This window comes from Phytophthora infestans, genomic scaffold, assembly GCF_000142945.1.
Source record: "Phytophthora infestans T30-4 supercont1.5 genomic scaffold, whole genome shotgun sequence".
Lineage (NCBI taxonomy): Eukaryota > Oomycota > Peronosporomycetes > Peronosporales > Peronosporaceae > Phytophthora > Phytophthora infestans.
Window position 1 is genome coordinate 2,212,781 of NW_003303754.1, and position 13,028 is coordinate 2,225,808.

Genomic DNA, 13,028 nt, shown 5'->3' on the forward strand with positions numbered 1-13,028 from the left:
AACACACAAAGTGACATTTCTTCCCTTAATTTCTCACTTACTGACGCTGGTACACCTACCGGCGATACCGACCCCACTTTGCTCACGCTGCACACCTTTAACTTTCTGTCACAACTTTAGTGTATCCACTCACATTTTGTCATTTTCCCCATTATAATACCATGCAGACGCTTATAGGCAGCGACGGCTGTACACATTTTGGCCATCCTACGCACCGAGAGATCAGATTCACCGGACTCGGTTGCACTCAGTATCACGGTGGGCGGCACAACATTAAGGGATGCGTTTCATACACGCTATCTTTTCAACGGGCACTTTCGATTTTGTCAGCTACCTCTTTCATCGTATCCATCACCCAGCATGCTTGGGCCATTCACGGTGTAGGCCAGCTGCTGGCGTCTCAAGAGGCTTCTGCCGCCTGCAGTAGCTGATCTAGCCGCTACCAGACCAACCTCAAGGGCGTCTGCGTCTGCAACGCCACTCAATGCGACATCGTCTCCAATGACTACAAGACGCTGACTGAGGGACAAGTGGGCGTGTACACGTCGTCCAAGGCCGGCGACCGCTTCGCGTACAAGGTCGTCAATGTCGACGCGACGGCTGCCAGTAACCCCACGTTCACGGTCGATGTGTCGACGCAGTACCAGACGATGGGGGGGCTTTGGGGGCTCCTTCACGGATGCAGCCGCTATTAACGTGTACAAGTTGTCGTCCACGCTACAGCAGATGGTACTGGATTAGTACTACTCGGACAAGGGGCTACAGTACTCTCTAGGACGCGTGACTATCGGCTCCACAGACTTTTCGACGAGCATCTACTCGTACAACAACAACCCGGGGGATCTCGCGCAGGCCAAGTTCTCTATCGACGTGGATCGAAAGTCGAACAAGATCGACTTGATCCAACGCGCTCTCCGCACGTCCACGCGTGATGTCAAGCTGTACGCGTCTTCGTGGGCTCCTCCTGCCTGGATGACGACAGAGAACACGACGATCAACTGCGCAGTCAAGGGCAAACCCGGTGAGGCGTACTGGAAGTCGCTGGCTCTGTACTATTCCAAGTTTTTCGACGCGTACAAGACGGAGGGCATCGAGTTCTGGGCCATGACGGTGCAGAACGAGCCCACCAAGTCCATTCTCCAGACGTCGGCGTGGCAGTCGCTGCGGATGTCTGCCGAGGTGCAACGTGACTTTGTCAAGCTGGATCTGGGTCCCACTATGGCCCAGACCCACCCTGACCTCAAGATCATTGCAGGCGATGACCAGAAGTCAGGCATCTTGGACGAACTGGCGCCGTTCCAAGACCCAGAGTCGCTCCAGTACATCAGCGGACTGGGCGTCCACTGGTACCGCAACTTGGACTTTTTCTTCTTCGGCATCGGCGGAGACTTTGACAAACTCTTGACGTTCCATAATAAATTCCCCAATGTCTTCATGCTCGCCACCGAGGCGTGCGAGGGATTCCTTTCGAGCTGGTTAGGCACCGGCTCGGGTCCGTCTCTAAAGGACGAGGACAAGAGCTGGTCTCGTGCGGAGGATTACGGCCGCGATATCATCGAGGACGTCAACAACTTTGTGGTCGGCTGGACCGACTGGAACTTGGCTCTGGATACCGCGGGAGGCCCCAACTGGGCCGAGAACTTCGTGGACGCGCCCATCCTGGTGGACGAAGAGGGCGGCGCCGAGTTCTACAAGCAGCCGATGTTCTACGTCATGGGCCACTTGTCCAAGTTCGTCCCTGCTGGCTCGCGTCGCGTCGACTTCCCCAAGTCGCTGACTGCCAGTCAGTGGCTGATGCTCACAGTATTACTCAAAGAGGGTACAGTATCATAATACCGGACGTGAAGGTTATAATAGGAGCTATGGGGTAAATTATAGTATTTCGCGATAGCTACTACTGATAACCTATTCAAATTCTGGATACTACTATCTAGATTTAAAACTTAAAAATAGTATTAGTATTTCTTAAACTTTAGTAGTAGTGAATATTAATAGTACTTCAAAGTACTTCGAAGTACAGTAAGGACACAAGTATGCTTTTCTGGGCATCGTACCATAATCACCCTGTGAGGCCTTTTCTTTTAAAAAAAATGGTGACATTATTAAAACTCATGTACTCGGATTATACTTTCCATAAGTACGTATTATATAATACTATATAATAATAGTACTTCGCTTTCTGAAGTTTTGCCTTTAAGGAACGAACTCGTCAGTAAATTGTGTAAAGCGTTGTTCATGTACATGTATTGTGCCTTTCTGTCGTTCTGCCGCATTTTATAACTAGCTCCGAAGGAAGTCTTGATCTAAAAAGGGCTTTCTAATCTGTAACGGTGTGCCGTAATATTTATCTTAATTCGAGGCTAATGTGATTGACCGAAATACATCAATGAGCGACAGGCACGCTCTGTATGTCGCACACGTGGCTCCCATTCAAGCTTTCACCGGGTCAAGATCAAACAGCGTGCGGACCAAGCTACGCCCGACCAAGACACAGCACGGCTCACAGCTACGCTTCAGCACCAACGTAGCTCAACGGTAGAGTCCTGGTTTCGGGAAGTGGAGGTTCAATTCCTCTCGATGGTATTATTTGGCGTGTTGGCGTGTTGTGTAGTTATGTCTGCGGTGGCACCGTTACAAGTTGCCGATGGATAAGAATGGTAAGGTAGTGCAAGACGGCTGCTATGGTTTAGCTCACACTCTACGGGTAAGTGCAGCGCGTTGTGTGAATAAGATAAGAGGGGCGGTAAATGCGAGGACGTTGTTGTACAGTGTACAGGCAAGGGAGTGTTTATATGCAGTTTACCAGCGGTGTGAATAAGATAAGAGGGGCGGTAAATGCGAGGACGTTGTTGTACAGTGTACAGGCAAGGGAGTGTTTATATGCAGTTTACCAGCGGAGGATAGCGATTCACAGCTACAATAATTATCAGATTCAAACACCTGAGCTGTAAATGGAGAATATTCCGCTGCCAGAGTCACTGTCCTGTCGTCTCAGCATCAAGAATGGAGAACCCTTCGCTGCGTGTCGGAACAAGGTTCCGGTGTCACCAGCATTTTTGTACAAGGTATCCGATGGGTACAGCATCCTGCGAGCAAAAGTCGAAGAACATTTCGAGAGCAAACTGCCAGGACAATGGAGACCTGAATTCGACATCTATCTGAAGCCTCAATTGGAATTAACACGTACGACGCTCTCTTTCGTCCACATTCCTGTTGACGCGCTGAGAAGGGTCCCAAGAAGCTATAGGAAACAAAACTCGTGTTTTCTATTTTCTATTGCGAACAGTAAAGTAAAAGAGAGGCAAGTCATGCGAGACCCGATCCCATGATCACACTAATATTCAGCAGTGAAGCTGAACTCTTCCAAGTCGATCCACTATCCATTTTACCACGTCGAGGTTGGAGCTCTTGTCATACTCAAGTGACCATGAATCTCTCTCTCCTGTTCACCCTTGCGAAGTGTGGAGTAAGAGCCAGGACTGCGCCCAGCTCAAACCTGAGGCTCAGGTGCCTCCAGGACGCGATGCTCGCGTCCAGAAGCCGGACTTCGACGGACCATTGGCTGGCGAGCCGCCAGCCCCATCCTACTGCTAATCCTACCAATATATGTTACCGGGGTTTTTCCGTGTGCTGCTACACACTCGACAACTTGCGCCGTCAAGAGCAAGCAGCAGCACTCGGTTTTCTCCCCTGCTGGACTTTCAGTCCCTGCAACTGACTGTTGTTACGACTACTTCCTTCATCACAATGGTCACCACTCGGCGTAGCCGAGGAGCGACCATCACTCAGGTTATGAGCCCAAGAGTACGCAGAGCTCGCGCGCGTCCGACGAGTTGCAGTTGCCTGCAAGAGCAGACGAGACAACGTCAGACGAGGCACATGCGACGTCACAAGCGTCGTCAACCCGAGTTGAGCAACAACTCGAGCTCTTATTGGCCCAATTCGGTACCGTTATGACTACACTGACAAATCAGCAGCAAGTGCAGAACATTCCAGTGGAAGCATCTACCCGACGCCCACAAAGGCAGCTCATTCAAGAATTCTCAGCGGCTCGAGCACAACCGCAGCGAGTGCCGACGCCGTACGGGCCCCGCCGAGGAAACCCAAGCACAGAGGAACGTTTTTACCGCCGGCGCCAGCACGCGTCAGAGCGAGCCGCCAAGAAACTCAAGACCGTCCGAGGCTGCAGCGCAGCCAGTCCAGACCGAGGCCGGGACCGACTCCGCTACGGACGAGCCCATGGTTGGAGACCACAGATGCACGCGGTGCATGAACCAGAGCGGACACGTGCAGTTGAACGCAAGACTTACCGATACCAACTACCAGACGTGGCGCGTCGAGATTTGCTCCATTCTCGACGTCGCACACCTCTTGGACGCCATCATGGAGCGCGAAACGATGGCAGACCAACGTAACGAAGGACAGCGCGGCTGTTTCAAGCAACGACTGCGAGTTGCTCAACGTGAACTTACGATGGGACTTAGTCAAGAGCTACAGATGCGATTTACAAGTGTTATTCAACGTGCTGATCCTATCCTACTGTGGCGAACACTGGAAGATCATTTTGATAACCATCCTGGAGTAAACAGCGTGTTTCTCAAGCGAGATATGCTGAATCGTCGCCTGCAACGTGACGAACGACTTGACGATTACATTCGTGACATCGACGACTACCAACAGAGACTTCGCCGCGCGAACAAGCAGCTGCCTGAGCAGGAAGCCGTCTCTATCCTATTGTCGAATACAGTGGGTGTGTACCCAGCGGTGGTAAACGAGCATGAAGTACGTATTGGACGTGATGAGTCCATTACGTGGGAGCAAGCGATCGAGCGCCTTCGACTCGCTGACCACTCACGCCAAGAGACTGAACTACAGCAAGGACGTGGTGGAGGTAGACGTGCCGTCCAGCGAGATGTTGCATTTGCTGGTGGCCGTGGCGACGGACACAACGACGGAAGAGGACGTCGAAACTCGAGCAGCAGCCAAGCACGAGGCAACAACAACCGCAACAATCGTCGCAGCCGCAGCTCATCGACGCGTGGGCGGAACAAGCGGCAGAAGAGCAAGAGCTCATCCAGTGCGAGGGATGACATCGCCAAGCGAAAGGCGAAGACGAAATGCAACACGTGCGGAGAGCAAGGACATTGGAGTGGCGATCCTGAGTGCCGCCAGCGTGGCAACAATAACAACAACAACTACTCGAGCAACCCGCCGCGCAGGATGATCGATGTGGTTACTGTGAAGACAGCCAAGTCGACTGCACCGACTCAAGCTGAAGGACAAGAGCATGTACTCGCGGTGCGTGACAACTTCAACTACAAGGACAAGGACAAGGACCAGGACATGGTGGAGTGGGTGTTAGATAGCGGCGCGCAGACCAACGTCTCGAGCGACCTTACCTTGTTTACGGAGCTACACGAAGACTCAGTTGCAGAGCTAGTCTTCGGCAACGGCACAACCGAGCGCGCAACTGTGGGCACAGTGCTTATGCAAGTGCTGAACGAGCACACGGTCAAGATCGAGGAGCGCCTCCTTGATGACGTGAGCTACGCCAAGTCGGCTGCCTACAACCTGATCTCGCAGACCTACATGCAATTCAAAGGAATCTTCAAGGTGCGTCTCGCATGATCAGAAGACTACGTGGCTGGTCAAGGACACATTGAAGCTGCGCTTCAAGTGCATCCGCGGGATGTACCGCATGTGGACGCCACGTCAGAGCAAAAACGTGATGAGCGTCAAGGCCAGTGAAGCGGAGAGCCCCATGACGTTGCTGCACAACCGCATAAGCCATGTAAACATGGAGACTATCAAGACTATGGCAGGAACTATAATTTTGGCATCAACATGCAGTCGAAGAATTTTGCTCTCTATGAATGCATTCCATGCTTAGAGTCAAAGACGAAGCGCATGAGCTACAAGCGCAAGCCGTCTCGCTCTGCAAAGCCCTTGCACAAGCTTTGTGTCGACCTATGCAGTGTTGGAGTGGATACAATATCAAAATCAAACCAGTTTCTATTGATTATCGACGAAGCTACGAGATACAAGTGGGGTATCTATTAGCCTACAAAGACGAAGCCACGGAGCTGATTCAGAAGCAGATTCGCTGGATCCAGAACCAGTTCCCGAAGGCGACCATCAAGATGCTGTTCTCCGATGGTGGTGGCGAGTTCGTCAACATGCAGCTCGAGACCTTCTGCAAGGACCTCGGCATCGACACGCGTTCATCCAATCCCTACAGCCCGCAGGAGAACGCTATCGTGGAGCGCACGAACCAGACCGCCATGCGGCAGGTCAGATCTATGTTACAAGCTACGCAAATGCCTGTTTCATTATGGGGAGAAGCCTTCCTACATGCAATTGAGACGCTAAACAAGACGCCGACGCCGGTGTTGAAGGACCAGCAGTCCCCGTACGAGGCCCTGTACGGAGAGCGGCCAGACCTCAGCGTGCTGCGCACGTGGGGGTGCTTGGTGCACGCGCACATCCCTGATGATTCTCGGCAGAAAAAGGAGAATCTCACTCCAAGGACGCAGATGTGCTTACTACTTGGCTACAGCGAGAAGACCAAGGGCTATAAGCTGCTGAACCTGCGCACAGGATCAGTGACGACGTGCAGAGATGGAAACATGAAGGCACATGAGAAGTACACGGTGAACACTGTGTATATTGAGCAACTTCTTGCAAACACCTACGCTTACGGAGACTACGACTTACCTGCGGAGATCCCGATCGTGCCGATACGGACGACAATGTCTACGTACCTGCAGCTTCCTGCAGAGCTTGCAGAAAGGCGAGCAGCGTAGATGGCGAAGCTGGCCACTGCTGGTGAGAGCCATGACAAAGGTGTTGAAGTTGAAGCCGAGTCTGCGACTCGAAGTGATGACCCACAGCTACCAAGCGAGGACGCTAAGAAGCCAGCAGCTTCAGTGGGAGGTTCCAAGCGAAAGAACACAAAGGGCAAGAACAAGGCGAAAGCATGTGCAAATCGAGTGGGAGCTTCGAAGGCCAAGGACAGTCGATGTGATGCTCACGAAGACGAGAACTGGGAGCCATGCACGACGCAGAAGTCGTCGCCAGACGACAGTGCAGCTACGTCGCGACCGAAGCGGAAGCGACAGCCATCCGCCCGACTCAAGGACTACGTAGTGACGAATGTGACGAAGCAGAACGTCGAGGATGTGCAGATCCCCATTAGTCACAAGCATGCGGCAAGGTTAAAGAAGTGGAAGGAGTGGAAATCGGCGATGCAAGTTGAGATGGACTCACAGCAGCAGCACGAAACTTGGGTGCTCGTGCGACGCACGGAGGCCAAGGGCAAGCGTGTCATTTCGTGCAAGTGGGTGTACGCGCTCAAGCGAGACTCTACGGGCCGTATTAAGCGATATAAAGCTCGACTAGTGATCAGAGGCTTTCTACAACGCATGGGCATCGACTACAGTGAAACATACGCACCTGTTATCAGATTTGAGACGATCAGATGCGTGATCGTATACGCGCTGCAATGCGGATGGGCCATCTTGCAGTTCGACGTCAAGACCGCGTTCTTGTACGGTGATCTCGACGAGGAGGTCTACATGGAGCAGCCTCCAGGCCTCGGAGAAGACTCTACGCGCTACGTATGCAAGCTACAGAAGAGTTTGTATGGGCTAAAGCAAGCGCCTCGCGTTTGGAACAAGACATTACACAAGTTTCTGATGAAGATCGGACTCGAGCGCCTCGCCTCTGACTACGGACTCTACGCCAGGAAAGTGGGAGGAGAAGTCACCATGTTGCTCACGGTGTACGTCGACGACCAACTGCTCCTCGGCCCTAGTGACCTTTGCGCTAAGGTTGCTAAGCAACTCAGTGAGGAGTATGAACTCACATCTCTCGGACCAGTCAAGTATCTACTAGGCGTGGAGATACTGATCGACAGCGAGCGTCGACATGCGGTATTTTGCCAGCGGCAACATATTACGGAGGTGCTAAAGCGATTTCACATGGAGGGTTGCAACGCGGTTGCAACACCGGAAGCGCTGCGCGCTGAGGTGGTCACAGATGCAAAAGATGACTCCCCGCCCCCGTACCGAGAGCTCGTTGGTGCACTACAATATCTGATTTCAGCCTCAAGGCCGGACATTGCGCACGCTGTGCGTAATCTCAGCAAGTACCTGTCCTGCTTCGACCACACACACTACGCTATGGGAATGAGGGTGCTACGCTACCTGAGTGGTACTCAAGACCACGGCTTAGTGATGGACATTGTTATTGGGAACGACGTCAAGCTGACGTGTTACACCGATGCTGACTACGCTAATGACCCTGATGACCGAAAGAGTGTTAGCGGGTTCGTGACGTTCGTCAATGGTAACGTGGTTTCGTACGGATCAAGAAAGCAAGAGATTAACGCACAGAGCACAACGGAAGCAGAGTATATTGCCATGAATGAAGGCACTAGAGATCTACAGTGGCTACGTGGACTCTGTGAAGAACTATGCTGGGAGTTCGCGACTCCGGAGATTATCGGCGATAACAAGTCGTGCATCTATCTGACTGCCAAGCCTGGCAAGCACAGCAAGAACAAGCACATTATGAACAAGTTCCACTTGGTGCGCCACCTCGTGGAGGACGAGCAGCTACGGATTCGCCATGTTGGCACCGACGACATGATCGCCGACGCGATGACGAAGCCATTGCCGAAGGACAACTTCGAACATTGCCGTGATGGGATGAAGGTGCTGCGCATCGACCGTCAGCAAGGCTCAGCTCGTTCAGTGGGAGCCAAACATCATCGCCATGCGTGAATGCAAGCTACTACTACCAGTTCATGCATGCGAAGGACAAGAAGGAGGAAGAGCGCTACCAAGGACGAAGCGTCGTGCTGCAGCGCAGCTAGAAGATGCCAAGGACATCGTGGTGAGCTCTACAAGGTGATCATGTTGAAGCTGCGCTTCGACTAGATCAAGTGGGAGTGTGAAGTGTGAAGGAAGAGCCAGGACTGCGCCCAGCTCAAACCTGAGGCTCAGGTGCCTCCAGGACGCGATGCTCGCGTCCAGAAGCCGGACTTCGACGGACCATTGGCTGGCGAGCCGCCAGCCCCATCCTACTGCTAATCCTACCAATATATGTTACCGGGGTTTTTCCGTGTGCTGCTACACACTCGACAACTTGCGCCGTCAAGAGCAAGCAGCAGCACTCGGTTTTCTACCCTGTTGGACTTTCAGTCCCTGCAACTTACTGTTGTTACGACTACTTCCTTCATCACAATGGTCACCACTCGGCGTAGCCGAGGAGCGACCATCACTCAGCCCTGGCTGTCAGCTCTTTTGCGGTCGCAAGCGGAGACACCATCACTAAATCGACCTACAAAGGCACGAGCGGCTTGCATGACATGACCAAGGCGTCTGGAAAGTACCTGGGTACGGCAGTGGACCAGGACATGAAGGACACCGCAGCACTGAAGGTGCTTAAGAACATTAAGGACTTTGGAATGCTCACGCCCGGTAATGCTATGAAGGTACGCTTATTGTGCTATCAACAAATAGCTCATAAGCTTTTACTAACGCAGTAGTTATATAGTGGGATGCTACGGAGTACACGCAGAACACTTTTAAGTTCGACGGTGGCGATGCAGTCGTGAAGATCGCGAAGGAAATGGGTGCTCAAGTGCGTTGCCACACGCTGCTCTGGGTACGTTAAAAAATAGTTTTTTATCAGCTAAGTTCTCCACAATTAACACGTTATGCTTGTTTTGTAGCACTCACAAACCCCTCAATGGCTACAGACTCTAAGTAAGGCGGAGATGCTCAGTGCGTTAAAGAACCACATTACCAAGGTTATGACGCACTTTGGAGACTCGTGCTACGCTCAAGACGTCGCCAACGAAGTCATGGGCGACAACGCACAGATGCGCGATACATGTTGGTACAAGACGACGGGCATGGAGTTCTTAACGACGGCGTTTAAGACAGCTAACTCTGTTAAAAAGTCGCTTGGTCTTAAGACGAAGTTGTACTACAATGACTACAACACCAACACGATCAACGCGGAATCTACCGCTGTGTTGAACATGGTCAAGAAGCTGATGGACGAGGGAGTCGTCATCGACGGCGTTGGCTTCCAGTCCCACTTCCAGTATACCGACAAGTCGACAGCCGCTGACCAGGTGGCGAACTTTGATCGCTTCACAGCCCTCGGATTGGACGTTGCTCTTACTGAAGTGGACGTAACGGCGAGCTCGAACTCGCCGTCGGAAGAGGAGCAACAGCAGCAGTCCAACGTCTATAAGAACACTGTTGCAGCTTGCAAGCAAGTGAAGCGCTGTGTCGGTGTGACGATCTGGGGCTACGTCGACAACTACTCGTGGCTCAAAAGCAAGGCCCCGCTGCCGTGGTACCAGCCAGGAGGAGCCAACACGGCACTGGTGCGCAAGTCTCTGTACGACGGCATTGTCGCTGGCTGGGGCGGCGCTAAAGAATTCGACGCAGTCTTCACGCTTTGCTCCTGGAACGGTCAAGCCTGCAAACTAAGCCACACACTTGCGTGGATGTGGAGGTAATGATGCCGTAATAAACTTTTCTTGTCTTCTCCCTTTACTGTTGGCAACTTGACGATTGGCCACACGTCAGAGCATGATCATATCTACATATTAGCTACATGAACATTTTGCCGACTTTAGCCGACATAATGAACCGGTAGCATGCACATGTATCAATGCAACTGAACATGTACAGTCGTGCACCTCCAATTCGGCAGGGCGGACCATATCAACAGTGCCAGGGCATAAGTGCACAACATAAAGCAAAAAACAAACGCAAATCCAGTGCACTGATATTTTATTTGTTAATTCAGTACCAAATATACGCCAATCTTCTGCATAATCTTGGCGTCAGACGCGCGAGTCGCGGGCGCGCAAGAGCGCTTCCGGTCGCGATAGGCGTCCGGCAAGGCGGCAACTTCCGCGGACCGCTTAAGAATTCTCTCGACGGTAGTGCGCTTTACTGCTTGGGGCCCCCAAGTTGGGGTCTTAAAGCGCTCCGTTGCCCAACGAGCAAGTTCGGAGTGAGAGCATGCAGGATCTGACTTGTGCTTCCCGCACAAAGACTGCTTTTGTGTGACATGTAGGAGGAAGGGCGACGTCCCATTGTATTTGGCGGTAAAAATTAAAGTGTGTGTTTGTAAGAAGACGTCCGATCCATAATTTAAAATCAGATCGATGCGGCGTGTCATCCCTCGGCGAGTAGGGGAAAACCGTTGAGGTTAATTGCTAGGGTGGTGATGGGCAAAGGTAATTGCGCATCCGATTGCGTAATCATAAAATCTGGCAGGGTATCGACTGATACGGGTGCCGAATTGGAGGTGCACGACTGTACATGTACTGTTCACTGTATTATTGATCTGAGGTAGGCTGGATTTTGCCATTTGATGTTGCTCCATTCATAATCATTTGGGCCAAGACGGGGCTATAATCATCAAAGCTGCATCGTCATCTCCTCACTTTCACAACTGCTTCCTTTACCAGACTACAGCCGTCGACGATGAGCACAGTCAGCTCGCCCAAGGTGTCGGAATTCGAGCGCCCTCCGATCATGGAGCACTTCAAGCAGTCCAAATCGACCAGAAAGCTCAACACTCAGCCGAGTATGCCCATGCTTGGAGCAGGAGGCAGACAGCTTTCACAGGACACAGTGCAGTGGGAGCCAACGCCGGACCCTACCACCAACTACGTGAGGAACGATCAGCCGCCTCAGACGCCGTCAAACGATGCACATCAAAGCAACTCGACAACGTTCAGTAAACTCGGCTCGCTGCTCTGTTACAGGCGACGATGAGGTGAATGTACCAACTACACTGTAAGAATCTCCGATAAATCGAGTTTTTGCGTTACCATTAAAAAAAACTTCACGAATCGAAATCAGCTTTATTTTTTTCTGAAGATGCATTTTAGTGGGATTATGTGCACTTGCATGGACACTTTCCACACGTGTGGTGCTGCTCTCATCACGTACAGGTAAACACTTTACACCGTTCAGTCATGCCACGACTAATTATGGTGTAGCCTAGACTCTAGGTTTAGCTGCCCGCTATTTAAAAACCACTCGCTCAAATTTCAATAATAGAATAAAGTTACGTTAAATGTGCAGTCCAAAACCGGTGTTTTTGCTTAGAATTGATGAGGGTTCTAAAATTTAGTGTAGTACCAGTCACTAAAAGGGCGAATGCACGACTACCTTCGAAATACGACTAGAGTAAACGGTGTAATTGCGTACAAATTTTTTTCCATGTATTTTTAAAGTAGTTTGTTTTTCAGAAAGTCACTGGAGCCACAGGAAACTCCACATGTCCTTTTCCGAGCCTGTCGAAGAACAGGGAAGCTGATGTATCGGGTTCCCTCGCACTGCGCAGCTCCGAGTCGCGGGACCGCAAAGCGAATTTTTTGGCTTGATTCGACAACACACTTAGAAATCCGAGTTTGATTTCTAACGGGAAGGCTTGGGATGGTGCTGTCGAAATTGGTCGATAACCTCGTCGTGGTTTTAATTGGGTACGTATTAGAAATCTAAAAGTATTCCAGGTACCGATTATTGTCACGAGTGCAGATATGTCCCCAGAAAAAATATCTGGATAAAATTTTCAGTGGCCAAGTCGTTGATTTAGTGAGCGCGCCAGAGGATTGGTTGCGTCACTGATATTTTTTAAAAGAGTTCTGAGAATTTCCTATTGGCAATTCAGTTTTAGGATTGGCTTCTTGCACACACGATACTCTCTAATGTCAAGCTTCACATCAGCTAGACGACCGCACAGCATCAACTCTTGAAAAATTGGACGTGACTTAAACGTTTCGCTCACAGCATTGGGCCCACGATCGCCAGACCGCTCTGGTCAACTCACAGCCTTTAACGTTGATAAACGTAGACAAATCCGTTGAATCAGGTGTTGGGTGGGCGTAAAATTCTATCGCCAGGGACTTAATCCCACAGTTTCTCATTTTTAATGTGGTCGCGGAATTTACGGAATTCCAGATTTCGAGCGAGTTCGCGGCGGTGATG

The 13,028-nt window shown here is 51.3% G+C and overlaps 1 protein-coding gene across 1 annotated transcript; it reads left to right on the forward strand.

Annotated features, from left to right (window-relative positions):
• Positions 1–484: 484 nt before the first annotated feature.
• Positions 485–1,777, forward strand: PITG_04207 (glucosylceramidase, putative; the record flags this gene model as incomplete). The annotated part of the gene is made up of 4 exons (XM_002905840.1): positions 485–494; positions 555–571; positions 742–1,724; positions 1,771–1,777. The coding sequence occupies 4 exons, from the start codon at positions 485–487 to the stop codon at positions 1,775–1,777; spliced, it is 1,017 nt and encodes a 338-aa protein (XP_002905886.1).
• Between the last annotated feature and the right edge of the window lie 11,251 nt (positions 1,778–13,028).